Source organism: Antennarius striatus, chromosome 16 (genome assembly GCF_040054535.1).
Source record: "Antennarius striatus isolate MH-2024 chromosome 16, ASM4005453v1, whole genome shotgun sequence".
NCBI classification, from domain to species: domain Eukaryota; kingdom Metazoa; phylum Chordata; class Actinopteri; order Lophiiformes; family Antennariidae; genus Antennarius; species Antennarius striatus.
Window position 1 is genome coordinate 3623533 of NC_090791.1, and position 27975 is coordinate 3651507.

General features: G+C 44.4%; 3 protein-coding genes across 5 annotated transcripts; all 3 read right to left on the minus strand.

Moving 5' to 3' along the window:
- Positions 1-313: 313 nt before the first annotated feature.
- tlk2 (tousled-like kinase 2) lies at positions 314-9259 on the minus strand. 2 transcript variants are annotated; one of them, XM_068336173.1, is made up of 21 exons: positions 8654-9259; positions 7450-7532; positions 5940-6017; positions 5772-5838; positions 5642-5685; positions 5384-5482; positions 5113-5211; positions 4824-4916; positions 4499-4609; positions 4225-4361; positions 3883-4035; positions 3719-3785; positions 3527-3624; positions 3369-3450; positions 2805-2896; positions 2611-2700; positions 2311-2480; positions 2091-2229; positions 1875-1986; positions 1629-1736; positions 315-1535 (listed from the first exon to the last, which is right to left on the minus strand). In XM_068336173.1, the coding sequence occupies exons 2-21, from the start codon at positions 7528-7530 to the stop codon at positions 1362-1364; spliced, it is 2094 nt and encodes a 697-aa protein (XP_068192274.1). In that variant the 5' UTR covers positions 7531-7532; positions 8654-9259; the 3' UTR covers positions 315-1361. The 2 variants fall into 2 exon arrangements, with proteins under 2 accessions (XP_068192275.1, XP_068192274.1); XM_068336174.1 differs by lacking the exon at positions 5384-5482 and having other exon boundaries at positions 314-1535.
- Positions 9260-9578: 319 nt separating this feature from the next.
- On the minus strand, positions 9579-13561 carry mettl2a (methyltransferase 2A, methylcytidine). The gene is made up of 9 exons (XM_068337086.1): positions 13404-13561; positions 12291-12379; positions 11832-12100; positions 11276-11325; positions 11131-11191; positions 10911-11050; positions 10702-10808; positions 10185-10250; positions 9579-10096 (listed from the first exon to the last, which is right to left on the minus strand). The coding sequence occupies exons 1-9, from the start codon at positions 13553-13555 to the stop codon at positions 9918-9920; spliced, it is 1113 nt and encodes a 370-aa protein (XP_068193187.1). The 5' UTR covers positions 13556-13561; the 3' UTR covers positions 9579-9917.
- An 800-nt stretch (positions 13562-14361) lies between these two features.
- Positions 14362-26195, minus strand: itgb3a (integrin beta 3a). 2 transcript variants are annotated; one of them, XM_068336511.1, is made up of 15 exons: positions 25494-26193; positions 24278-24363; positions 23825-24029; positions 23486-23738; positions 23185-23347; positions 22932-23093; positions 22746-22841; positions 22550-22639; positions 22320-22454; positions 21812-22241; positions 17699-17921; positions 16690-16790; positions 16357-16476; positions 15834-16000; positions 14362-15676 (listed from the first exon to the last, which is right to left on the minus strand). In XM_068336511.1, exons 1-15 carry the CDS (start codon positions 25549-25551, stop codon positions 15611-15613), a joined length of 2355 nt encoding a protein of 784 aa, XP_068192612.1. In that variant the 5' UTR covers positions 25552-26193; the 3' UTR covers positions 14362-15610. The 2 variants fall into 2 exon arrangements, with proteins under 2 accessions (XP_068192612.1, XP_068192613.1); XM_068336512.1 differs by lacking the exon at positions 14362-15676 and having other exon boundaries at positions 15858-16262; positions 25494-26195.
- Positions 26196-27975: the final 1780 nt, after the last annotated feature.

Sequence of the window (27975 nt, forward strand, 5' to 3'; positions counted from 1 at the left end):
GCTCTTGTTTCTTCAGTGTTTAGAAGATTCCGTCTCCTGACGAGGAACATTTCTTATCCGTGATTAAAGAACACCACCACATCATCACCTGCTAGGCTAAGCTAAATGCTAACACTCAATGGGGGGAGGGGGAGGGGGTCGGCTGACCAGATTCAGTCTGTAAACCCAAACCCAACAGACATCAACGCTCGTGAACACACCGTGTTAGAAACAGGCTCAGAAACACACACACACACACACACACACACACACACATTTTAACCAATAGTATTTAATGGTTTATGCAACTCTCTGCTAAGGCCCCCCCCTCCCCCCCAACAGTACTAGACCAGTCCCTTGCATTTTAATGGCCAAAAAAATAAATTCAAACATACCTAAATAAATATGTGTTTATGGTAGGTGTGGGCCGGGGGGGGTGGAGGGGGGTTGAGGGGGTGTCAATCAAAAACAATAACAGTTCTAATTAAAGGCAACTTGAAAAACAGCAGTTTTCTCCGTAAAACTGGTTCAATTAAAAAGTTTTTTTTTTTCTTTAAAAATGTAAAAGCAGGGGAGGGGGGTGGGAGTGGGATTTTGGGGGGGGGGAGGGTGTCATTTGTCAGCGGATTCCACTTCATGTCCAGAAGCACGACTTGAAAACCATTCATTATAAAAACGGAGGTGGAACACTGCCACCAGCTGGAAGTTCTACGCTTTGGTCACAGGAGCTCGACGAGGTTTGGGATTAAAAGGGGACGGGGGGGGGGGACAGAAGCTTCACACACCTCCTCGGGTCTGGAAGTTAAGCGGGGTGAGGGGGAGGTTCCTGGAACGGCGGGGTTCGATACGATAACGGGTCAGACTGGTTCTCTGGTTTAAGTTCAAGGAGGTGAGAAAAGAAACTAAATGTTTGAGCTGCAGGAGTTCAGACGGATCAGGATGGCTCATGCATGGGGGGGGCGGGGGGGTGTGAGTGTGAATGCATGGGTGAAGAGGCCTTCTGTGTTCCTCTCCATCTGGCCAAGCTGAAGCACTTCAAAATACTTTTTAAATTTTCTCTGTTTGAAGCAGGAAAAGAAAAAAATCCAACCCCCCCCCCCCCCCCCCCCCCCACCAATGCGGCGTCAAACCCTCGCCCCTCGTCCAGGGCTTTGACCCCCAGAACTGAGCCAAGGAGGACCGGTAGGTTGGGGGTGGGGGCTGACGCGAATTAGTTAAAGGACGACGAGGAACCCCTCGCCCATCCCTCGCGCTCGTCCGAACAGTTTCCCTTGAGCTCTTCGTGGCCAGGTGGGATGCTTTTTGGGGATGGGGAGGGGGACACCCCACCCCCACCCCCCAACCTAAAATGGTTCAGTCAAGTCATTTAAGGTGGCGTGGGCTCAGTTTGAAGCGCTGCTGTTGGAGGAGCTGGAGGTGGAGGCCACAGCCATGCCCGAGGTCCCCGACGAGGCGACGGACTTGCGGATGTGGGGCATGAGGAACGGGTCGCTGGCCAGCTGGTGCACGTCGATCCGGTCCTCCTTACGGTAGACTAGACAGCGCCTTATAAAGGCCTGGATGGGGGGGGGGGAGAAGGAAAGCGGAGCATCTTAAGACAGATCACTTACGACAATCATGGACGAACGGATCGCCGTGACGACCGTTACCTTAGCTTCAGGTGTGACTACGGGTTTAGGGGGAAACTGCACATCGGTGGCCTTCAGGATCGTGTTCTCCTGCAGGATGTCCTGCTGGGACTGGTTGTGTCCAAAGGGCTGCAGGAGGCAAAGAAGACGATGTGAAAACGTTTCATTAAACTAACATCCATCCCAAAAAGTCACTCATTTCTAGAACTACAATATTTTCTGCACTACAAGGCGCACCTAAAAGACTTTAATTTTCTCAAAAATTACCTTGCGGCCGTACAAACACTGGTAGAAAATCACTCCCACAGACCAAACGTCCACCTTGTTGGAGATTTTGGGCGGTTCCTTCCCCACCACAAAACACTCAGGAGGGAGGTACCTGCAGGGAAAAGGTTGAGCCACGTGTGACGAAACGTCTCTTCACCCATCGACTGATATAAATCTGGGCCTTTATCGATGCCGACAGATGGATTTCCGTCTCACCAGTACGTCCCGGCTCCCTGCGACGTCAGCTCCATCCCGTCGACGGAGTTGTAGCTGTCGTCGTCCATGATCTTCGACAAGCCGAAATCCGTGATCTTGATCTCCCCGCAGGCGGTGCCGTTCACCAGGAGGATGTTACCTGAGCAGGACGAGGCGTGAAAGTCAGCATGCTTGCGTTCACGTGTCAAAAGTGACGAAGAAGCACGGAGGGGAGACCCACCGGGTTTAAGGTCGTAGTGGATGATGGGCGGTCTGATCTCATTCAGGTATTTGAGGGCGTTGACGATCTGCATGATGATGGAGCGCCCCTCTTTCTCCGACATGAGCTTGTGCTGCTTCAGGTAGAAGTCCAGGTCGTTGCCCTCGCAGTACTCCAGAACCGTGCAGAACCTGACGCACCATAAAGGGAGAGATTTCACCGCGCAAGAAGTCAAATTGTGAAATGGGAATATCAGATATTTGGCTCAAAGGTAACACAAGTGAGAATCGATTCGGAAAGAAAAAACAAGGGATGACTTACGAGTCAGTATCAAGCGAAAAGTAGTCGTAGAGTTTAACTATTCGTGGATGATCCAGCTCTTTATGAATTCTATATTCTCTGCATGCATGTCTGAAAGAAACAACATTTATTTCAAACAGAAATGTCACACACAGAGAAAAATAGAATAAAACCGCATGAAACACCAAAAAAAAAAAAAAAGAAAAAGCACTCACTTGTGATAATTTTCCTTCTTCTCATCCCTCCAGTTCTTGTTTAACTGGTGGATTTTGACGGCGACATACCTTTGTTCTGTTAGGTCAAAGGCCTGGAAAACAAACGTCTCGTCTCAGTCAGGAAATACATTTGGCATCGCTCCATTTTTAGCTGCAGCGAGACTCTGAGGCTGCTTTCATTCATCATTTTTTTACCGTGATGACGTCGGCACTTTGGAACGACTCTCAAATTCTTTAATGTAACGAAACACACGTCCCAGAATATTTTCCAAAGTATGCACAGCCGCCCGCAGATCTCTTTACGAGTAGGAGTTTATTGGTTTAACGTTGGTTCGTGTAATAACCCGACGTCTGGCTTCAAACCCACCACAGATTCTAAACGAAATCTAAACAACCCTCTCTATAAGCAAATGGAAACATGGAAGAACATCTTTGAGAGGTTCTTTTTTTTAACAGACGTAAACAACCGAGTAGCACTGATGCATTTTTTTTTTTTTTTTTTGCAGTCTGAATCATTAGAAACACCGAATCAGTAGAAACACGGAATGTCTGGACGATTCTCACCTTGTAAACTTCACTGAAACCTCCCCTTCCAAGTAAATGGAGCAACAGGTATCGGTCATTTAGCGTGGGGTGATCTTTGAATCTACATGTGGAGAGAAAGAGTTTGGGTTAAAGAAAAAAACCGACACATCGACAGACTAACTAGGATTGGCCCGTACTGAGAATTATCTTCGTTGTGGATCCGTTTCAGCTCACGGATGTGCAGATTCCGCACTCGCTCCAATCTCTCCAGCTCCGCCTGGATCTCTGCCTCCTCCTGAGAAGGCCACAAAAGATCATTACTCAAAAAAAAAAAAAAGAACAAATAAAAGGACCAAAATAAAAACATAAAAAAACCCAACAGGTGTTACCTTCTTAAGATGGCCGAGTCTTAGCTTAAAGATCTCCTCCTGCTCGTGGTACTCCGCCTGCGACAACCTGCCGGGACCAACATCAAACTCAATTTATGTGCAGGGGTTAAAAAAAAAAACAGCTGCTAGCAAACAGAAGAAATAAAAACACAAGAGTTTCGTACGCTTCGCTCTCCGTTCCGTTGGTCTTGCTTTTACGTTTGTTTTGCTCCAGGCTTGGGGGCGGAGTCTGTGCCATGGACGGCGGCTTGCGTTTGGCCAGCAGCTTCCTCTGCCTCTCGATGTCCTCTCGTTGGGAGTTGATCCTCTCTTGTTGTCTGAGGAACAGGCAGCACACGGCCGTGACGCATACATACGTGACACCCGCGTTCACCTGTGTGTGATCTACTGACGCCACCCGACACCGCACCAGTTGTTTTCACACAAACGTGTCGCCAGGTCGTCACGTGAACTTATGGTAGCACCTCCATATTGTGAAATGAGAGACTTAAAAGTTCGGTCCTTACTTGATAAGGTTCTGGAAGGCGTATCCATCCGTCCACTGTTCCGTGAACGACGCTCCGTGTCTCACTGTGGTGAAATGACCCAGTCGTAGTCGGTCCTGCATGCTTTTGTCCCTGCAGGCCATCTTCTCCTGTTTGGACTGGAGGAAGAGCGACGAAACACAGGCGTCAGACATTTTTCCTCTTGATTCTCATGTGGATTAAATCAAGGCCAAAACCGTAACGACCGAAAATCAACAGCTGGAAATAAAATCCCAGCGATCTCACAATAACCTACTTTCTCTATCAGCAGCTTCTTGGACATGGTCACACACTTATTTAAGCGTTCCTTGTATCGTTCCAGCATCCTTTGCTGCTCATCGATCTGCCTCCTCAGATCACAGTTTGCCTGGAGGACAAAAGGTTCAGAGAACAGGTGTCAAGTAAAAATAAAGAAAGTTTTTGATTTGTTCAAACGTGCACAGATGGAAGGAGTGTATCAAATATAACATGCTTAAGAGTAAAAAAAAAAAAAATCTAGACAAGGAGAACATGATATTCATTTTCAATCATAGAAAGATGGACAGCAGAGCAGCAAGGATGCATAGTAATGACATTAGTACCCGCAGCAAATCGTCTATTCGGCCCTCCTTCTTCTCCAGGTCGGAGTTCTTGTTGTTCTCCATTGCTATTAGTTTCTCTATTGTAAGGTCGGACTACAGGTACAGTGAGGACAAAACAGTGGATAAATTAATGGTGGATCAGTTCAAAAGCTAGTGCAAGTAGTGTCGACTAAAAAAAACAACTTTAGCAATCCATTGTTTTACATGGCAACCACATAACTTTTGAATTATGACGTGAATACACAACGACAAAAACTAACAGACCCGGCTGTGGTTGCATGTCTGGTACCTGTGTGGCTTTGTGCAGCATGTGCAGAGACACGGGCTTCAGCGAACACGAGTGCTCCGTGTTGGCCGAGCCCACGGAGGAAGGGCTTCCCTGCTGCACCTGAGAGGCAGAAAAGATCCATCAACTTAAAAACTTAACACACAGAGAGCGTCTCACTTTTCAGAATTCTTCCAGACGTGCCGCTGATAAGTGTGAAGGAAATAATGGAAGGAAAAAGTGTGTTAAATGTTAGAAAGAAGAAGGAGACGCATGGCGGAGCAGACGTGCTCACCGTGACGGGGGGGTTGGACAGGGAGTGTTGTGGGGAAGAGCGGACCACTGGTGGAATTCCCCTGGCAGGGCTGGTACCAGGACCGCTACCTCCCGCAAACTGACACACACGTGAAGAGAGGAGAGGAAAGGAGCTCAGTGTGAAGATCAGAAAATAAGGGGTTAGGAATAAAAGCATGAAAAGTGACCTTTGTAGAGGACAGGAGCACAGCTGGAAACACATTCAGGAGAAGCTTTTTTTTTTTCTTCTGGAACTCACCTCAAAATAATCACTAATTTTATGCCCCCTCGCTCCTGCTTTGCCTGAAAAAAGAAGACAAGTCGGTCAGGGAGGCTGAAATTTTAGGGGAAACAACCACAAGAGGATGGAAGCTACAGGACAATCGCACCTTGGCTGTCAAAATGATCCGCTTTCCGTTTTCTCACTCTCTGGTCGTTGGCTTTTTTCTCAGGAGTCTGTCAGGAAGGAGAGAGAGAGAGAATCAACCACACAAATCAGAAAGTAACGTGGTGATTTGTTGGGGGGGGGGGATCTTTGACGTATGCAAGAGACTAACCTCTAGTTCCTTGTCACTCAGCGAGCCCACGCTGCAAAGACTCTGATTGGATGACTCGTTTTGATTCTGCCCTGAGCCCTGTTAGGATGAAGCGGATATGCAAAAGAATAACGTCCAAGGGAGGCAATTAAATACACCAAAACTCAAAGGAAAAGAAGAGACACGCAGGAGGAAATTTTATATTTACAAAATGTGCGCACACACACTTTGTGTAGGTATGCAAACAGGGAAGAGAACGCACGCAAGAGTTTGGTGGAAATGATGAGAAACGAAGGGAGAGGATGCGGCGGTTTGAATAAATAGCATCACCATTAAATTCTCCCTGAATCTAAACCTGCATCAGTCCCGACTCCCGTTCCCTAGGTGACGCCTGTCAGTCAAACGGATCACATCGGAATTCAGCAGACACCGTCCAATCAGAGAGCGACACTTAGTCATTCAGAGCACACAAGAGCTCTCTCGCTGAACCCCCCCCACCCCCCACCCCCCACCCTAAAATGGCTGAACATTAGGCATGCTGCTGAGGAAGGATTCCTCCCTCTGTCTGTCACCTTTAGATAATGTCATCCATTTTTCTCCTGCTCATCATCCTCTCAACATTCTCTCTGGAGAAAGACGCTTTGCTTGATTTAAGAACGATCGCTTGTTTTTAACCAACACCCCCCCCCATACACACACAGCTCTTTAGTTGTCACACTTCCTCAAAAACAAAGTGATCTTTTCAACAAATTTCTCTCTTAAAATAGGTGTCCTATCGCTCTTTGTCTTCAAATTATAATACTTTTTTTGGGGGGGACCGAGAGAACGCTCCTGCCTCCAGGTTGTTCAAGGTCAAAAGAGAAAAATCTGCTCTCTGACATTGAAGGGTGTTCAGACCATCGACCCATATTTCTTCTTCTTAATCATTCGTTGACACATCTCTCTCACGTTCCACCTACACGCGTTGCATCTCTTGCGGTGGCATAACGTCGCCATTTTCTCTGCGGCGGCAGCAGCGGCCATGCCATGCTCTGGGCTCTGCTCTGCCTATGGCTGGCACGCGGCCCACTCCTGGCGATGACTCTCGCTCCATAACTGTTCCAAGATCACCTTCCACAAAGACAGCTTCACCCGAGCAGCAAACGAAGGCAGCGGAAGGCTAAACGCTGCCTCCGCTCACACCTGGTCAACAACTATTTCTACATTCCTCCTCCTCCTCCTCCTCCTGCCACCCCTGTCCTGTCTGTGGCCTTCTGGCAAGCGTTGCGACTTGCATATACAGCCACTACATCATGAGCCAGGGAAAGATGCCATATCACACCAGCCAAAAAAACACAGACATAGCTCAACCTTCTCCAGAGACAGACAAAGAACAGGAGCGGGGCCAAGCTTGTGTAGGGCCAAACGGCAGAATGATACCGAGGCAGAAAAGAGACAAAGACAGGAGGACATTCACGAGAAAGTACGATCAATAAAATCTGTGATTATGAGCACTTTTGACAGGAGACAGTCTTCATGTTCCAACACAAACCTTAGCCACGCCGACCCCGGTGAAGCGAGCCTCCAACAGCTCCTGCCGTCGGGGGTCCAGGCTGTGCAGTTCTTCCATCATGGCTGCAGAGACAAGAGCACAGATTAAGGACTGCATTGTGGGGTCTGGTATATTCAAGTGGGAGTGACGGATCACTATTTCAACAGCGAAGGTTGTGATGAGTCACGGCTGTTTTTAGCTATATGGATGTGGAAAATTCCTGTACTGAGTCATCAATAAGCCTGACAATAATGTTTTCCACTATCGTGTGTGTGTGTTCATCAACAACCAGCCAACCTTGAGTCCTAAACTTAAATATTTACAATGCTAAAGTGCAAAATCTAACCCAAATGATTGCCCGTAAGGGGTATTAAATGTGTTTCATATAGGTAGGCCAGATGTGTGGAGTCATTGTCAAGTAAAATTATAGCATCATGTGATAACACCCTGGCATTAAAGGCCTAAGCTGCATGGAGCTGGAGTTTGGAAAGGTCACTGTGGAAGGCCTGCTTAGTTTAGTCACCAGTGGAAAAGATCTCCACGGGCAATAATTACCAGGATTGTTGGATTGTACAAAGGTTAGCGTTAAAATTAAACGACCAGCACTGATGCCAAGTCAATCTGTCACCTATGGTTTGCATACCTTTATCGAAACCAGTCAAAGCAGAAGCATGCGTGTCAATTAGCGCAGCCTGTTTAGTCCTAAATCTCACACCAAATTAAAAAAATTCACGCATGAGTCCGCTTGGTTCAGGTGGTGACCAGCGGAACGACCTGGAAACGTCAGTGAACGCACGGCGAGTTAGCATGCTAGCACTGTGCAAGTGAGCTAACAAGAGAATGGTGGTCATCGCCTAGCATGGCTATGTAGTAGCTAACGTTAGCATGTAACGTTGATGTGATTCAGTCAAATAACACATCCCAACATGCCCCGTTTTTGTAAACAACCAGACGATTATCAGTTAAATGTCACATTTTACCTCCACAGACAACATTCCTGGCCATCGGAGTAAATTATTTTGTTAACACACACGCGATTGCTAGCGCCAGCTAGATAGCAGGCTAACGTTAACTCGTCTGTCAAAATGAAGCATCTCCTCCGGTCCTGTGTTGTCGGGTTCTCGTTCCGCGGCGGCTGGGCTCACCGAAACAAAATGCCAGCTGAGATACAGTCTTTTATTAAACTACTTAACTAGGTACTTACTGCAATTTAATAAAAATTCGGTCCTCCAGAGGGCCTGTGTAAGCCCCGAAGCCGTCCCCGTTGTTTCCCCTGGTAGGCAGACCCTCCCAGGCTAGGCCGCATCAACAGCCGCGTCCCTCGCGTGGTGGTTGTCAGCCGCGAAGGCTCGCGAGCGGGCGGTATGGTCAAAGGTAGATGACGGTGGATTCCCTCTGAGGCCTCGACAACTCCGGGTATCCCTAGCCCGCCTTGCTGTACCCCGTCAGGCCGGGATTCCCATCACATCCTTCCTTCCAAGGACCATACAGCGGCTGTTTCGGGTACCTCGTTCCACACAATGGCGACCCTAGAGAATCTGGGTTTTACCAGATATTAATAATGTCTTTAACGTTACTTGCTCCTATCTTTTTCTCTTCCCCCCCCCCTCCCCGGATGATGTGATGAATTTCGGGTCCTGGCTTTCAGCTCGATCAAAACAAAGTTCGGCTCCAGACGCCTTTCCTCGCGGAAGGGAAGAAACCACTCTGTTTCGGAAGTTGTGAGGTTGCAGGCAGTTCACTTAAATCCGGATCGATTCGGTTCGGTTCTCATGTTTTTTTCAATGTAAACAATAATCAGCAAAATCTCAAATTTTCTCGTGAGATTATTCAAGTATTTTCACCTTCGTTCAGTCCACGCCTGCCCCAAATCTCTCGTCTGGACCAATGGCAAATCCCTCTGTACACAATACATTTAACAGCGCCCACCGTCACCACGACCAATATGATCACTGATCAGAAATTGGCAATAATCATGATGTGCATATTCATAAACTGAACTTGTGCAAAATACTTAAAATGCAATCGTTACACCTTGTCAGCATGAATTGTCTTAACCACTAATAAGTGAGTAGGGATAAAGTTCTTTGACCAACACTTTAGAATATTTTTTTTTATTAATTTTGCATGTACAAAAATATGAAGTGGTCATCTTAAAAAAAAAAAAAATCACACCATCTATTTCAAAATATCAGCTCCTTTAAAAACATCTGGCCCAAATAGAACCATATGTACAGGTGTGACAAGCCCTTTCTCAGACGACTGAATTCATCCACACAGAAAGACAAATCATCACTCAGGAACACTGGTCGTAAACTCAGACCATCCGTGTCGTGTCAGGCGTCGAAAGCTGGAGACTATTCAGTTGTGTTCCTTTAATCACAAAGGAGGTTTTCGGTTCCATACACTCTCATAAAAAAGTCCACACCATCTGGATTTTAACTCATAGCATTAGTTGCAGTCAGAGGTCAAGCCAGACATGTTCTCTCCTGCGTTTCGGGCGGCTGGACTGGAGCTTTTCGGTACTTGCACTGGATCCACACTCTGTACATGGTGAGCTGTTTGCCTCTGTTCACCTGCAGTCGCCTGTCTACCAGGTTCTGCACTTTCTCAAGTCCTGCCTTGCTGAACATCTCATGGAGCTCATCTGAAATAAAAAAAGAAGCACAAGGACACGCTCATATATAATAAAAAATTATAATTCCAAGATACTATTATTAACCTACTATTTTTACCTTGAGTGAAGAAAAACACTCTCGTTCCATCACCTCGAACGTAGAAGTTTTCAGACAGACATCTTCCTGAAAGAAATAATGAGATATGCAGGATCGCCCAACATCGAAGAAAGACAGAAAGAATTTATTTAAGATGGCGCCATTAACTGTATATCTGTGAAAAAGAATTTTTTGAAAAATAGAATATTATAGCCCTTACAAAAAGTAAAACAAACAAATGAGATAAATAAATATTGAAGAAAAAATAACAACAAAGTTTTCAAGGAACCCTGAGCTGGCAAAAATCCCAGACACTGAATGATCTAAAGTCCAATTTGTAACCATGGAGACGGACAAAATAAAAGCAATAAAAATTTCAAAATAGCAAAAAGAACATTATTCATGTTATAAATACAGTTTTGAATTCTAATCCACAAATGAACTATGACAGAGCGTTCCTGCAACCCCCGTCTCATGTTCTTTGCAACAGGTGGTTTATAAACTAAATTTTGACTTCATATAAACTCTCATTCGTCACCTTTCTTAAAGCGGAGCTGTGCCATATCGTAGCGTCCGTAGTCTCTGAGCAGCATCACTCCTCCTGGCTTCAGCAGCCGCGCCAACCTGCCGATGGACGCCTGCATCCTGAGACGGGGGGGAAACGTTAACGCAACCTGTGCTGCATTCAAAGTCTCGCCGTCCACAAAAACCAAAGAGGAGAGGAAAGACGAAGCTGGAAGTTCTTACTTGTTGGGATGCAGTGCTGATAACACGAAGATTAGCACTATAACATCAAGGGTTCCATCGGGGAAAGGATAATTAGCTTCTGCGTCACTCAAATCATGAACAAAGGCGAAGCAGCGCCCTGGGTCGTATTCTGGATTAGTCTGATGACAGAAAGGCAATGTTAATTCACCCGTTAGCCTGCAACCGCAGACACGATGCTTTCATCAGTCCTTCATCTCACCTTGACTAACTCCACAGCGGTGCTGGAGAAATCACAGCAGTAAACAAAGAGTCCCGGGTCGCTGCAAAGAACCACACTGGTGTTAGACCCTAAAGAGCTCAACGAGAGAGGAAACAGAGTGCGTCGAGGCTCTGAATGCACTTACTTGTTGGTTTTCAGTATGGGAAAAACCGTATTCCCAACACCGCAGCCGACCTGTCAGACAGACATTAATTCACACAACGTTCATTTTGTTTCCTCCAACAGCTAAAGTGGCGAAGTTCACTCCAAAAGAGCAAATCCTGATAAAACCTTGGTGTAAAAATTAACAAAGGATCCATTTCTCCAAGGTTAAAGCCCTTGTCTGTGTTACAAGTCATAGATTAGAATACTAAATAGAGTAAAATCTTGTACATAATAGATGAACTTCCTGCTGTCGGTGGCTGGGCTCCGCCTCAGCAGGAATTTTGAGGGATATCAACGCTCAGGTAGCCCAAAAACATCTTGGATTCCCTAAGATGCGGTGACATGTGCAGCTAAGGAGAGTGAAGGGTGGAACACCCTCCTTAGCTGGACTTTAAGCTAATCTTCCACTCAATATTTATTAAAAAAACAAAACATTAGCTTAAACTGAAAACTTGCTAACAGATGACATAACCTGAAACAACTCGGCTGAGGCAGCAGCAGCCATTTGTTTCATGTTTAGCTGACTTTTCTCACACCTCCAGAATGCGATGTGTGGCTGAGGATCCAGGGATGTCGCCATTGCTGCGAGGCACAGGTGCAACTTCCCTCCTTTCCTCTCGATCCAGATCATTCCACTGATGGTCGTTGGTGTCGGAGACCTGTGGATGGGACTCGTGGTTGAGGTGATGCTGCGGTGCCAACTCTGGGAACTCCGTAAAGAGCCAGTGACGGTCTTTGAAGAAACGATTGTCGTGGATCGCATAGAAATCATTCCAGTACTCGTTTGCGCGGCTGTCGTATTCCTCTGCAAAACAAAAGGCAAGTGAGTAAAGTTACGAACTTTATTGTGGATTAATTACAGTAGAACATAGTAAAAAATTGTTTAGTCAGTTTTTCCAAAGTGCAGACAATAAAAATAAAGACAAGGTGAAATCTTGTCATTACAAAAACGGACGCTGATGCCGTGCTGTTACATTTCAGAGTAATAACCCGACCTTGTTTCTCTGACGGTAACGGCTGACTGTTTTCTAAGACTTTCTTCTGAGCAGATGCTTCTTGTTCCTCAGTCCACTCCACATTGTCCCTGTTGACAGCAGAATATTATTATTATGATCCAGTGGCAGAAGCGATTATAATAGAACAGAGACACACAACAATCCTGAGATGCTTCAAGTTAAATGTCCTCATGTGATATTTTGATAGGACTGGGAAATGGGGGAAAATTTAGAATTTTAGAGATGATCAGAAGAAAATAGAGAGAACTCTAAACATTGATCCCATGGTAAAATTACAGTCAACAAAACAAAAACAAAAAAGAAACAGTAAAATATTCTCAGGTGTCATCCAACTGTTAATTAATCTAAATAAGTCAATCCTTTAATTGGGCATAAACAAGCAGTAACAACTTAATATTATTTGTCAACACGTATATGAATTGGCCTAATTGAAAAAACCAAACTATATTTGGAAATATTTGGTTTGATTTTTTTTTAAAAATTGATTACAATTCCAGAAATATCAATGTCCTTCTCCGATGCATTAAAGATGTGTACATAAAGTTTTGTGAGGAAAACATGTCATCTCTTTTTCAATTATGTCCTGGACACCCTCATCTGAGACAACTCTTACCCCCCCCACCCCACCCACTTAACCATGGAAACAAAAAAAAATAACACTTAAATACTTTGTTGTTGTAGAAAGTTTCATGAAAATATAAAATATTTCTGAGTTATGGTAAAAAAAAAAGAAAAAGAAAAAAAAGAGCAGGGATGGATCCTGATGGATGAGCCTCACGTCATTCTCCTTTCACTTCTTTCACATGGGTGGAAAATAACATTTAGATCTGAAATTCTAGCACCAGGTGATAAAATAAGACCCGCTAGTATATAATATTTCACTATAAATCATTAACATTGCATGAATACAACATTTAAATGTATTACCCTATATTTCAAAGCTGAAAACCGATCAATAAGTGACTATTAATTACTAATAATTAACAGATTTGACAGTGGTTCTAATCGGTTCGTCCTCAGACCCTCCGTCCAGCCCACTGATCCTGGTCATGGACACGTCTGTGAGCCGCTAACGGTGTGTGGAATACCAACCACGCGTTGTGCTGGAAGACCTGTCGCGGGTCCGTGAGGAACCGCGTCCCGAACTGAGGCCGCTTATCGTCTCCGGGGACTGGAACCGGCGGAGTCCACTCTATTTCGCCGCTGCCTCCCTCCACTCCGTCCCCGGCATGGGACGCCGCCATGTTTGTGCTGACGCGCCGGAAGAGGGCAGTGCTGCATTCAGGAGCAATCGGAAATAAGAAAACTATTTTTTATAAATATAACTGTTTACGTTGTTTGTTTGTTTTTTACGTAAAAGTTGTCACGTCTGGAGGATGGAACGCGTTGATACATCAATATCTTGTTTTTAAATTAATCTTAATATCTACAGTTTTTTTCCATTAGCTATTTTTTTTTTGTATTTCATTCTTCTATACAGTATTTTAACACTTGCTCCCTCGCTAGTCGTATGTAGTATCAACGTTGAATTTGATTTTATTCCGAGCACGTGAAGTAGACATGCCTGTTGTCCAGCTGTGGATGTGCAGTGTGACGTCATCACAACGCTCCGCCCATCAAGTATGTGTGTTTTACTACAGTTCAAAACTTTTAACTGCTTCTCTTCCATCAGTCGATCAGTATTTAGCCACTAGAGGGAGACATTATCTCTGATATGACTCTGACTTCACTACTTTTCAGTTCTGTCAAAAATATCACATTAAAATCCTTATCTTTATTTCAGGGTTGTCAAAAATAACCAAAAATCTTATGTCTTTCCTTGCTAAAGCTTTTTTCCGGGATTCAAACCCCTCCTGTTCACCTGTTGGGGATGACACAAGATTGCCATGAAAGTTCTGAGTATATCTATCTGCTTTATTTACAGTAATTATTTTCAATATTTATATTTTAATACTGTTTTTTGTGTAATTTACCAAGAATAAATTCAAACACAATAACTCTGTTTCAGGTAAATTATATACTGATGAAATATAATTATGGAAATATTAAATTCTAGTGAAATTTGTGCTCCATTTCTGACAACGCTGGAACTTTATTGGCAGTCAACATCAAACCAAGCAGACATAATTGTGGGGGTAAAACATTTTCGTTCCCCACCCTTCACAATAAGGATGGGGGACATGAACTTATCTTAAAAGATTACAAATTTCATGCAGCACAAAAATACTTGGTAAAGTCAGGTATCATGAATCCTAATGTGCTGTGGACACTTAACCATATAGAAACTACAAAAGAGCAAAAGTGTGTTTGCATTTTAGGGACAACATAATTTCATTTGCAATAAAAACCTGTTCGAAAATCCGAATAATAAATGTAGCATATGGATATAAGTCACTTCAGGGTTTGTAGAAATGAATCAAAAATAATTACAATGGAGCAATGGAAGGACAGATCACAACTTTTCATACAATTGTACAACTCAAGTTCAACAAATGCAAAAAACAGGCCAAAAAAAAAACATGTGAAAGCTTGCATAAAGTTAGCATAGCCTTTATTCCTTTTAAAAGCGATAAAGATCACAAACATCACTGTAAACCTCATCAGCCTGGGGGGTGCAGGCGATGCCTTTTTTTTTTTTTAACAAAAAAACAACTTTTTTACAATGAAGTGTAAACCCAGAGACCACTGCAGTCACATCAAAATCCTCTTCACACAGTTAGAGTAGAAAAATGAGAAATGTCAATGTAGATAAAAATCTTCAAGCATGTTTTGTTAATTTACTAAAATTCTATAGTACAGTACATGTTTTCACTTTCGCTAATAAACGTTATTGCGATTACATGAAACTGCTTTTTCCAATGAGGACAAAAATTGTTTTAAACTAATAATGATGTGACTTATTATGATTTTAAAAAGTTAATGAAATACAAGAAACATTTTAACGAGAATGACTCTCCTAAAAAGACAAAGATGACAGACTTTCAGCAGTTACTGTAAACCGACGGTAAACAGTATATTTATTTACGCTGATGAACTCCAATCTGATTCCATGTACCGTACAGAGAAAGATATGACCTGGTCTAAAAACATAGGCAAGCAACCATCCGCGACTTATATTAACAGTTTTAGTGATTTTTACAATATGTACAGTAACTACAGCATGTTGTTAATAGCAATAATTTCTTTTTAGCCACAGCATCCGGTCAGGTGACAGTGTAAACAGTCTTCTTCTTATCTGTGTCTGCTACTACATTCCATCTCTGTCGTTGACCCCTGAGTTTTTCTCATTAGGTTAGCTGCTAGTTGCCTCTGTATGCTACATTGGTGAAGGTGGAGGTGGCTCCTTTGTACAAGGGATTGTTAGCCTGGGAAATAAAAAAAAATAAAAAAAGTTTAATTGGGATCCATGTAGGACGTCCCCCTTTAGAAAGCAGCTATCTTTGTGTAATTGTGGTGTTTCATTGATTTCTTACTATAAAGCTCTTATAATATAAATTTAGACATTTGGTTCCAATTTCTCACCGTATCCCATTTGGCTTTAGCTCTTTCCTCTTCAAACTTGGCGAACTCCCTGCGATCATGGATGGTGACCAGCAGCTTCCAGATGAGCAGGCCCACTAATCCCAGCAGCAGAATGGCGCCAGCCACCGCCAAGAGGACCACCAAGATGTCTGCACCCTCAGGACACTCTGAGAGACGTCATACGGGAAAGGATTATTCAAGAGAAATGGATTATCCAAGAGAGGTGAAAATACTCATCAACACGATGTTCGTCAAGAAGATTTATGTGGTTAAGCAACCGCTGCAGTTTGGCGTCAGACACGTCTTCGCACGATGACTCAGTGCATTATCACCACCTAGAAGGTTTGGTGCTGTGGTATCTGTGGTTGACAGGCTGATACGTCCTCTCGAAACGTCTACATTACCAGAATCCACTGTTCTCGTTGCTGGCTGGGTAAAATGACCAAATAATGCTCCTAGATTTGTAAACTTGCTCCCACAGCAATTTAAATATCTCATACATGCACAGCAGCTCATACATTACCTGGTTCTTTTACCACAAACAGAATGGATTTGCCACTTTCATCTTCGTAATACTGGAAGTGCACCACACAGTCATTTTCATCTTTATATGAGCAATTCACCGCATTGGTATCGTGGAAAACTGGAATGAAAATAAGAAGAGACGAAGAAACGGGGTAATAAAACAGATTATGAGATCTCATAAGTTACCTTTGGACGCAAAAGAGTCATCAGCGCACAATATCGTCGGATCATAACACGCAACGATGCTTCTGAGATATTTTGCTCACACAAAACTGAGTATTGCCGTTTCTCAGTATGAGGTAAGGAGGTTTAAAGATGGAAGAGTTCTCACCCACTGCATCCACTATTTTTATTTCGTCTTTGCAGATTCTATTGCAGCTGTTGTCGCTGATGTACGATCCTCTCTGGAAGTGCTGACACTCCACGCACTGCCTGTAAGCAGAGTCTCATATCTTTATAAAGAACACAGTGTGTGGGCTATCGATTGCTCAAGTCGATAACAGGTAGATAAACTATAATGCTGATACATTCTGGCCATGTTGGCGCTAGTCTTGAGGTGACCTTCCTCTGCTGTGCACCAAGTTAAAAAGTTTTCACTTTTGCTCACGTTTCCCAGAGGATGATCCATCTCAGTTTTAGACTTATCGAAGAGCTTTTAGTCTACCACCGCCCTCAGGCCGAAATGTCAACTTCAGACGCAGGGTGGTTGAAAATCTAATTTCATGCTAGACTGCATGAAATTAGTTGAGCACACTCATAGTTCGGAAAGACGTCATCACCAGTAGCCTCCCGCCGCCACATGACACTTGTCTCATGGGCATGATTTTGTAAACACAGCCAACATTCATCGATGAAATAATGATGATGTAGATGTAAAATGTCAGAATAAATGTTGTTTTAGCATGGAACTAGCTCATGCTAATAGTAAAAATAATAACCTGAGTAGCACCTGAGTTCTAGACAGGCCAGAAGCATATAAACATATAAACATATTTATGAAGTATATACTGGAGCATTAGCTAGATGAAAATTAAACTGGTAAACTAATGTCTAATATTAGCTTAATTTTATATATATGTTTATGTGTTGTTGGTTCTACTTAAATTACCATGAAAGCTAACTTATTTCTGGCACAGGGTCATCGTCATCATCTTCTCAATACAGGTTATGCGAAAAATAATTAACGAAAACATTACTGTCGTTAAGTGTGAAATATCGAATCAAATACCGTCACATAAAAAAATGTTTTTACAGACATAATTTTCAAATTTAGTCTTGAGCACGACATAATAAAATTCAATCAATTCAATTCAATTTCAAACATCAATCTAGGAGCTTACTTTTTAATCGTGCAGGAATCAGGACAGGTGGGGCATTTTTCACACGTTTTCCCGTAGGCACCGGGCTGGGTGCATTGACATACCCCACACTCACAGTTGCCCCGGCCGCTGCACAGCAGGCCGATGCTGGACATGCAGGTGTCCGTTCGCGTGGAGCAGTTACAGTTTTCTCCTTGCCATCCAGCATCGCATTGGCAGAACCCACAGATACACTTCCCATGGTCTGGAAGAATCACAGAGAATTAGCAGGATCATGCTAATCGTAGCCCATAATCACATGGGCGTGGCCAGGCAAGCAAAACTAGCAAAACATATTACACACAGCTGCGTAATAAACATGTTTTTTTCTAATGGTGTTGCTGAGTCGGGTGTTCTCCAGGCTGTGCATGGAGATTACGCCAGCATGTAATTACTAGCCTGATCTGAGGTGGTGTGTGTTACTAAAGTGTCATTAGTGAACTGATTCATCATTTACGGTGGCCCAGAGGGTCAAAACACATTTCATTTGAAGGCGATGCCATTTCTGGAAGTGTGGAACGAATTTTCCTGTTTGTTATTCCATAACTGATCCTGAACTGTTTCAGGGAGCGATGGCCCAAACCCAGCGCTGTGATTGGTTGTTTTTGCTTTCATGCTCTGGGAATGTGCTGAGAGTGGTACACAACAGAAACAGGAAATGACACTGTGTCGTTTATCAAAGATTTGGTTTCCTTCCCAAACTCCCAAAGAATAAGCGCTGTCCCACCTTTTCTTCCATGCAAAATCTCATTTATGCCATTTATGTACAGAATTTTATTGTTTCGGAAGTCTTGACGTTTTGTTAACCTTGACTGCGGCTTGTTATTTTTCAAATTAGAATGTTGCTGCTGCTTCTTTGTCTTTCCTCAGACAGCACATTCATTTAAAACAATAGCTTAGTAGCTAATTGCTCTGAAATGTAATCTGAATCACCGAGGGGCATTAAGCATATCTCTCCATCACTCCTCATCAAACAAAGGCAGGAAACGATCTATTGGGAAAGCACGCGCTAATGATTCATGTCCTTGGAGGCGGACGGGCAGCGGACGTTTCCTCAGACTCTGCTGGAGTGTGGCAAAGCGCAAAAAGCCAGGTCACTCCACGGCGGGTGTTGTAGTGATGTAAATGTTTGCTGACAGGAATCTGGAGGTGAGATTTTCTCCCTGGATTAGGGAGACGTCCCACATCAGGGCGTGAAGCTACTCTAGAAACCAGGGTGCTGCCCCAGCGGCTGCATCGTTCTTATTAGGAAAGCAAACAGGACTCGACGCTGGATGACGAAGAACAAAGCCTGTGAGTCACGGCCCCAGCTGGGTCAGACCGGGGGAGTGACTCCTTATGAAATATCACAGAGGGTTCAAGGTCCCTGATTCCAGAGGTAAAACTAATCATCTACAATTTCTTTATCTCCACTCTGTTGAATTTGGCTTTGTTGACGGCGGCGGTGTCACCGGTTAATGGTTAACAGTCTCTTACATTCAACACTTACACTGCAGCTACTCACTAATCTTCTTTTTGTGAAATCACGAGCCTGCATTCTGCAGCCGTCCTGCTCTTATTAGTCCTACAGCTGACTCACACATGTTGAAGGGAGTTGCTGGACATAGATCATCCTCCTTTGTTGAGATTGCACAGTAATCCTACCCATTACTCACGTGTGTAGGCTTTCAGAGGAGGTTAACAAACTGCCCCGCGACAAGAGGCTGCTACAGCTAAAAATTACAGGAAAGTGAAGCGAGGGCAGAGACGTTCTGCACAGAGGAAAAAATCTTTGGCAAACAGCCAGCAGAGGAATGCAAACTTTCCTGTTTTCTCCTCCCTCGTATTTATGGGCCCTGGGGCTATGCTTGCCAACTCCTGCTTTCTGGCCCCTTGCGGGTCCCAGGGCCCCTAAAGCAGAGCAAAAAAAACCACGCAGCCTCCAGGAACAGGAATATCACATAAGCATCCCCAGGATGCAGCGACTCCGATCGAGCCGGGTCGACGGAAGGATGGGGAACGCTCATCCTTTAAAGATATCGTGTCACCGCTCCGTTGAGACAAATTAGTGGCCCCCAAATTGAGCCCTGTGGGCTGGCTGACATCAGGCTTGGTTTGCGTAGGTGTGTGTGTGTGTTTGGGTGTTATCACTGGATTTCTCAATACTTTCTTCTCGGAAAAAAACACAATCTCTTGAGAAAGACTCCTGACTCCTCCTTGTTGATATAAATATTTCATTTCAAGATAGTAACTTGTAAATATAGACATGATTCCATGTTCTCTTGCGTCTTCTCGTAGGTGGTGGATGTGGGTGCACCATGTGACCACCTGAATGCTGCATTGTCAGTTCAGGTCAATGGAAGTCGTGATTGGATTGTGGAGCTTTCTGCGATTTAGCTTTGAAGTTTCTTTTCCATTTTCTTCCCTTAATAATTGATATGACTACATTTCAAATTCCATGGGCTCACTTATGTCACAGGATTTTAACATTATTTTAATTCTGCAAGTCCAGGAGGAGAAACTTTGGACAACATGAATTGGATTATTTCTTGGATTTGGCAAAACTCCGGCTGAAAAGTAGCCCAAATCCAGCAGAACGTGTTAAAGACGAGTCTTATTTCTATCTGAGCAAACAGATAAAATTTACCCGACTTAATGTACCTCTCAATAACAAAGTAGTTCCTACTTCTGCTGCTCCTCAGCCCTCCTACACACAATCCAACACTTATGATACAGGAAATAACCCAATGAAAAGTCCATCTAAGTTTTATCTCTGTGATTGAGTAACTGTTCACTGAGCTGTGCAGACTTGCACTAGGGTGTGATGGTGCACCACGCTGTGAGCAGTAAGAACACCGACCAGGCACTCAGTGTTTACAGGCCCGACAGAGGATTGTCATAATAATTGCTCACTGTTGTTTTTTTGAAATGGCTGTGGATTCTCAAAGCCAGGGAGACGAAGTACACAAACTAAAGTCTGTTTATAGAGTGGAAACAAACCCGAGTTAATCCAATGAAGTCAGATGAGGCCTCAGAGGTGGGAAAAGAAAAGGAAGGGCAGCTTCATCCTTCCTGATATCACTAACATAAAGTTTATTGTCTCACACATGTCTGAAAAAAGGGGGAAATCCAGCTGTGTTGATATTTTTTACTTGAAGGGTTTAGAGTTTCCTATACATCGAGTCCAGTTTGCATCGCAGACAATAATTTAAAGATGCTACAGGCTAACATCAGCAATGGAAACAAGCCCCCCGTAACCATCTGCATCGCTAGATACCACAGCAATGAGTTTAAAAATGTTATTCCAACCATCTTGGTTTGTAGATATGAAAGGAAAAGCTGTAATAAATTTATCAAGGACAAGACAAACTTCCTTCCTAACACAATGGAAAGTGTTGCCTCATGATTGACGAGTATGACACCTCTGTGAATCGGACTCAACCGCCCTCACAGTCATGAGATCTGAACGTAATACTCAAAAACCTGGTTCAAGTTAATAATTAATGTCTTACGTTTCACAGAGAACTTCATCAACGATTGGTCCCACGTGACTATAAGAGGCCTAACTCACTGTACCGAATAAGGAAGTCGGATGGAGTCGTAAGACAGAAGCAGAATTCTTTGGATGAATGTAAAACGTGATGTCTCATATGTGTAGAAATCATCCTGTCCAAAAATTTCAACATTCCATTCAATATGGTAGGAAAAAATCAGCATTTTAACTGAGAGTAAAAGTAAAGCATCAAGTCTTGGGGCAACACATACTACAGTCTCCAATGTCACACAACTTGACAACATCGCAAACCTTCGAGTCGAAGATGGTCGCCCTAAAGGAATACGGAGATCTTATCTTTGCATTGGACCACAACTATGAAAGGCCAAACAGGAAACAATAAGTATTAATAACTGGTTAGGAGTAATAATACATGTGTCTGATGAGACCAAGGTAAAACTATTATTAGAAATACATACTGCACTGGAGTATCCCAGGAAGAGATAAAAAAAAACAGTTTGTGCTGCTGGCTGCAGGATATCCTGCCATGATGCTGTTTCTGGTGCGATACTGTAACTTTGGTGCATGAAACATTGAGTTGATGTAGAAATGAATGTACTCACTGGAACACAGCGCCCCCTTGAAGCGCAAGCAGTTGAAGTCGTCACATTCGCAGTATTTGCCCCACACCTGACCAAACTCATTGGCGTGGCACGAGCACTGTCCACACAGACAGTCGCCCCTGCCGCTGCAGATCGGGCTCCCAGCCTTCGAGATGCAGTTGGCGTCATCGGACGGACTGTAGTCCTCCACCGAGCACTCGCAACGCGGGCCCAGACGCCCCGGGTAACACTGACACACGCCGCACTCGTAGGTCCCGTTGCCGTTGCTGCAGATGGAGCTGTTGACTTCGGCTTTGGCCTCGCAGGCGCAGTCGCAGGCGAAATCCACCGTCACCTCCAGTGAGTCCCTGAAGCCGCGGGGTTTGATGGTAAAAGTGCGGCTCTTCTCTTTGGGGCAGGATCGTAGCTGAGCCTCCACGCTAAACGATACCTGGAGAGGGGGAAATGCCTCTGTGACAACCTGTTTGGACACCTGATAACCAGTTCAGCATCTCTGATTGATAGGTACCGTGTCTCCAATCTTGAGGCCGGAGCAGGACTTCAGCCCAGGGATGAGCTCCCCATTCAGGCAGGTCGCGTTGAAGGAGAGATTCAGCTCCTCTGGTACTCCCAACACCTCCAGCTCCACTTTTGAGCGAATTTTCTGCTCATTACAATACAATTTATTTAACCGACCATGAGTCCGATTTTCACAGATTGAAAAAAGACTGTTATTACTCAACTTTAGGAAACCCTTACCGCGTAAGCCTCCTCAATGAGCTGGATAACATTCCCGGAGTCGTCAGAAAGCGTTCCCACAGTCGTGCCTGGCATGAGTTGACTGTACTCCTGCGAAGACCGACATGACCGCGAAAATGGTGATGCAGACGTATTTGTTTTTGATATGACTTTATTATATTCATCTTGCAGCACAAAGATGAACAGATTTGTTCACCTTGTAAAGAGGCACAACAAAGCTGGTCACTGCAAAAATTAAATTGATGTTGTTTTCCGACATTTTCTCCGTCATGAGCGCCAAGGATGGGTAGTCCTGGAAAAAGGACAGGGGAATATTTAACAGAAGCTCAATGGTTTGAATAAAAAGACAGAATTTATGATGTATTATAATTTCTGCCTTTACCAAGATGGTTGTTTTGTTGTAAATGTTGTCCTTGTCTAGGTGACACTGTCCATCGTTGGGTTGGACTATTCCAGCCAAGCGTCCGTCCAGAGCAATGTGAGTTTTGGCGTCGGTGGTGAAAACCAGAAGGTGCGACGCATCCGGACGCCAGCCGATCTTCTCCTGATGATTCCAGACTTATAATTAGTGAATGCACACATTAATTGTTGTAAATAAGCGGGTTGTGTGTCTGTGTGCGGTCAGCGTGTCATACCGTGCACACCACAGCCTGCATGACAGCGTCAAATCCACCCTCCGGGGCGTCTCTATTTCTAGACACCTCCTGATTCTTCACCTCCTCGGTGAAGCGAGCCACCTTCTCCGTCAGCGAGAGAACATGCTTGAAACCAAATTGAGCCAGGCATTTCTCATTAATCCTGCATGGCGAATGGGGAATAGGAGAATCAGCAAGAGGAAGGAATCCATTTGAAATCATTAAACGCAAGTAGAAAGACCTCCTTGAAGATTATGGGGGAAAAAAACACTCCACAACAATAATCATCGCCACCGCCTACCCATAGCAAGGGTTCTCCACCGCCTGGGGAGGGTAGGTGTACATGTAAGGGGACATGGTTTTGTCCACAAAGGCGCCGAACCCCATGCGGAGGTTGCTGGTTGTGCGGCCCATGGTCACGGCGAGCTCGTTGCCCAGCGTGCGAAGGCGAGCCAAGTCGTCCTTCATGGAGAAGGAGAGGTCCATCAGGTAGTAGAGGTCCACCGGGTAATCTTCCACCTGCTTCACCGACACCATGAACCTCTTGGTTTCACCTGGGGAAAGGGAAGGGAAACGCATGGTAGATGACGTCTTGAATAATCTTTTTTTCGAGCTCGCCTCTGATTGGGCGGAGCAGTACCCGGTCTCAGCGTCATGTGGAGCTTCTGAGGCGTGATCTGAGTGACATCTTTAGCGTTCCCGGAGGCCTTATCGCTGAGCGGCGCGTTCTTCTGGATGGTCAGCGAGCTGGAGGGAAACTCCACCGCCGTGTTACTACACCCCCCATTCAGCAGATTCTCCTTCAAGTCACAGCGAGATGCTCCAGAGCCCCCCTTCCCAAACTCCTAGAATAAAAATATTATTATTTAATACTATTAAATGAAGGCAAATCACATAAAGAGATGCTTTTTTCACTTTGAAGAATCTCTAAGTGCTGACGCCCATTTTTCTTATCTGAAAGAAAGAAACCATCAGCGGATCAACATGAAGAATGTTTGCTTGGCAAGTTGGGTTTCTGTTCCAACTTGCTGCCTTGAGTCACGAATGGAAGGAGGAGGGATGAGGCGTTGTGTCGATGCGTTTGTGTTTTCACCTCCTGGGAGCACCACGCGCAGCTCGGATGAACCGCCAAGCACTGCTGACAAGTGGTGACTCCTCGTGACGTGCAGATGTTGGAACCTGTCAGAATCACACGGATAAAAAAAAAAAAGAAAACGTGAAATGTGATTCCTTGTTGAGGGAAAGGCCGTTCCATCCTCCAACAGCTGTTTGTCAGAGGTGTCCTATGAAGCAACAACACCTATATTTTTTTTAATGTGTAAAAACTGACTCCTGGTATTCGGAATAACTATTTATCAGCAGCAGTTTGAGTGATCAATAGTATCTTGATCTATTCTTTGACCTTTACTTTTCACGTTTTACTTTTCAGGTCTGGATCCAGTTGGTCAAAGTAGGAGTCAAAGCTCAGGTGCTTTTATTTTGGTTAACATGTGTTATCCTGAAAAGTTGAAGTGAAAGAGGAAAGGTGCATTCACATAATTTCCTTAAAAACCCTTTATGACTTTTTTGAGACATGTTGCAGAAACACACACACACAACCGATCACACCAACTGCTCCTGTGTCTGCGGCTCTATTCATGTTACACAAACACCAGAAACCAGACTTTCACAAGCAAGCACAGACAGGAAGTGCATCATGATGTCTCATTGCAGTTTACAGACAACCTAAATGATGCTAATAGTTAAGATATCATTTACTTTAATGGAGCCATCACACACAGAAGACAACCGTCAACTCTGTTTAAAGTGTTAAACCTGACAGATCATAGCAGCAACTGATGTAAAGACTCAACACTGACAACTTGGCTGTCATTAATCATCTAGATCTAAACTACATAAAGTTTTTTGTAGTCTTTTATTCATGCATTCAATTTTGTTTCTCAAAATGCAGCGAACTGCCTTATAAACCACAGGGTAGGGCCCCTGTGACGCGCCTGGACCCCCGGACCCGTCGCCTCATCGCGACTCCATCCCGACGGTTTTCACTCCCTTATAAGGAAAGGTGGAGAAAACTCCACCGAAGCAGCGCGACTGGAACCCGGAGCAGAGTTCCGACGGATTCAGCGAACTTTCCAAACTTTATAACTGCAAACACATGCGGTATAAAGGTTCATAGCGCGACTTAACCATATCTTTACAAACAGGAGGACCCTCCACACCCCCTCACTTCACCACCACCCACAGGTCGCTAAAGCAGGTGAAACTTTTCCAAGTGGCCGCAAGGAATGGAATAAAACAGAACACCCTACCCAAAACTCCGGCTGCCGCGGACAGGAGGAGGAGAAGCACCGCCGGGAGAGTTTCCATCGCTGGAGAGTCACGGAGAGCCGACGAGCCGTCTGTTCCCTGCGGACTCGTTCAGCGCAGGACTTGAACGCCTTTCCTCATTCTTGACTCGACTACATGCGTGTTGGGTCACAGCTCTCCCCTCTGAACGCTCCTCATCCCGCAGGCGCGTCGGTTTCCGCGCGCGGCAGAGACGCGGCAGAGACGCGGCAGAGACGCGGCAGACGCGTCGGCACATTCTGACTGATTGGAGCGTAGTGAATGAATGAATGAATGAATGAATGAATGAATGAATGAATGAATGAATGAATGAATGAATGAATGAATGAATGAATGAATGAGTGAGTGAATGAATGAGTGAGTGAATGAACGAACGAACGAAAGAACGAACAACAAACAAACACACTGAAACTTTTGAGTGAAACTTTTTCAGTTTCTGTAAACCTGATAAAGTTGACTGAACTGTTGAATAGCAGTCACGTGATCAAACAAGACAAATGGGTAAACACACGCAGACAAACGAGCAAACAGCAAAGCAAGCGAACAGAATCATGCAAACAGATAGAAGGACACAATCAGAAACATTAACCAACAAACAAGGACAGACAAACATGAAAATAAACAGACTCACAAACACATAAACAGACGAAAAAATGGGGGGAAAAACATTTCATTGTTATGTATTCACACATTTTATTTAAATAAATATAAATATCTTATATAAAATGTTTTTCTTCATCCCTTGAACACATCTTCTTCCTCCAGCTGTGAACAACAGACTCCGGAATAAACTAAGATAAATTTACACCTACATCAGATTAATGCAACAGCTGAACCTGAGATCCATTTAGAATTTTAGCCTCAAAATGAGTGAATTATCTCAATGTCTTGAAGTAAATTACAAGAAGTTGTAGTAGAAGGACCCCTAGTGGGAAAATACAGGCCTTGTAAATTCTCCCTAACAGGCCTCATTACAGGATAATGAATACCAGGAGTTCATGAAGGTCAAGGAGAACAACATCCACTTCTTCAAGTCTGTAAGAGACTCTAAAAGGAGCGGCTTCACATCGAGACATCGTTCTGTCGTATCATTGTCTGGAAAGCTCTTCCTCACTAAATATATGAACCTAAGTGCCTGCGTAGAAAAGCTTTGTTCCCCTTTTCCCCTAAATGAGCCGGTATACGGGAATCTGCAGCTATTAAAACAAGAAAAAGAAATAAAAAGAAAATGAGGCAGAAAATGGGATAAAAGCCCAGATTGGCCAACAGAAATAAACTTTGGGTAGCGAGCGGCGGCGGCGGTGAGTAGACTGTTGGGGTTTGTAGATCCAGACAATGCTTCTTATCTCTGCCCTTGTCCATTTTATTGAATCGTTATCCCTGCGCCCCGCTCTTATTCTCCGGCTGGTTGCTAAGCTACTGCCACCCGTGTCCAAGAAATTGCTGCTTGAAGAAATGACAGAAATAGAGAAATAAGTAGAAAAGCTATAATAGTCAACTGTTCCGCTGGCATTAAGTTCTTACTGTGGGTGGATGGCACAGGTAATACCGCGGCCAATCAAACCCAATCCACGCTATTGACTGATCTGGATCTTCTGGCACCAAAGCCTTTCTCAGCAGACCACCCCCACAGATGAATGGTATTTTGGGGACGAGCTGCAGCGCCAGTTATCTTTAGTGAAAAATCTACAGACTGGGTCAGATGGCAGCCAATTAAGACTGCAGTAGAAGAAGATGGGAGAAGAGAGGAGGGGCGGGGGGGGTCTCAAGGGAAAATGGGAATGAAATGGGTCCTGACCTGCGTTACGGATCCATCCGGAGACCTTAAAGCTTCTCACAGAGTCTGGGAGAACCGGTAGCGGGTTTGTAACCTGCTTTCAGAAATAAGCAGTTTGATTAACCACAAGCTGGGTTAACTGGTAAACCAGGGGGGTGGGGGGGTGGGTCAAACTGGGGAGGGTTTTTTGTTTTCTCAGGGATGGAGTCGCATATGAGGCAACAGTGTTGTATTTCTGTTGTGATCTGATCCATCTCAGCCTCTCCCCCCTCTCCCGGATGTGGAGCAGCTTTTTATGTGGAGAGTAAAAAAAAAAACCCCACAAACAAACACAGAAGCAAACAATCAGACATGGGGGGTGGGGGGTGGATGGCGGGCAGAGGACACTTTTTGTGACTTCTGCATCCACACGTTTTATTTGAGAGAGAGAGAGAGAGAGAGAGAGAGAGATGAATTCGAACTGGCTGATTGAGACAAACGCAGAGACAGAAGAGCCAGACGGATCATGATGCTCGGCGTTACTGAAGTGTGAAGACGTGTCTAAATGGAAATGAGGTTAATGGGTAGAGACTGGCGGGGAGGCTGATCGAGGTTTCCTCCAGTTAGACTCGTCAAATCTGTAATCTGTTTCTCGAACAAACTGATTTTCTACTCCCTTTTTTTTTTTT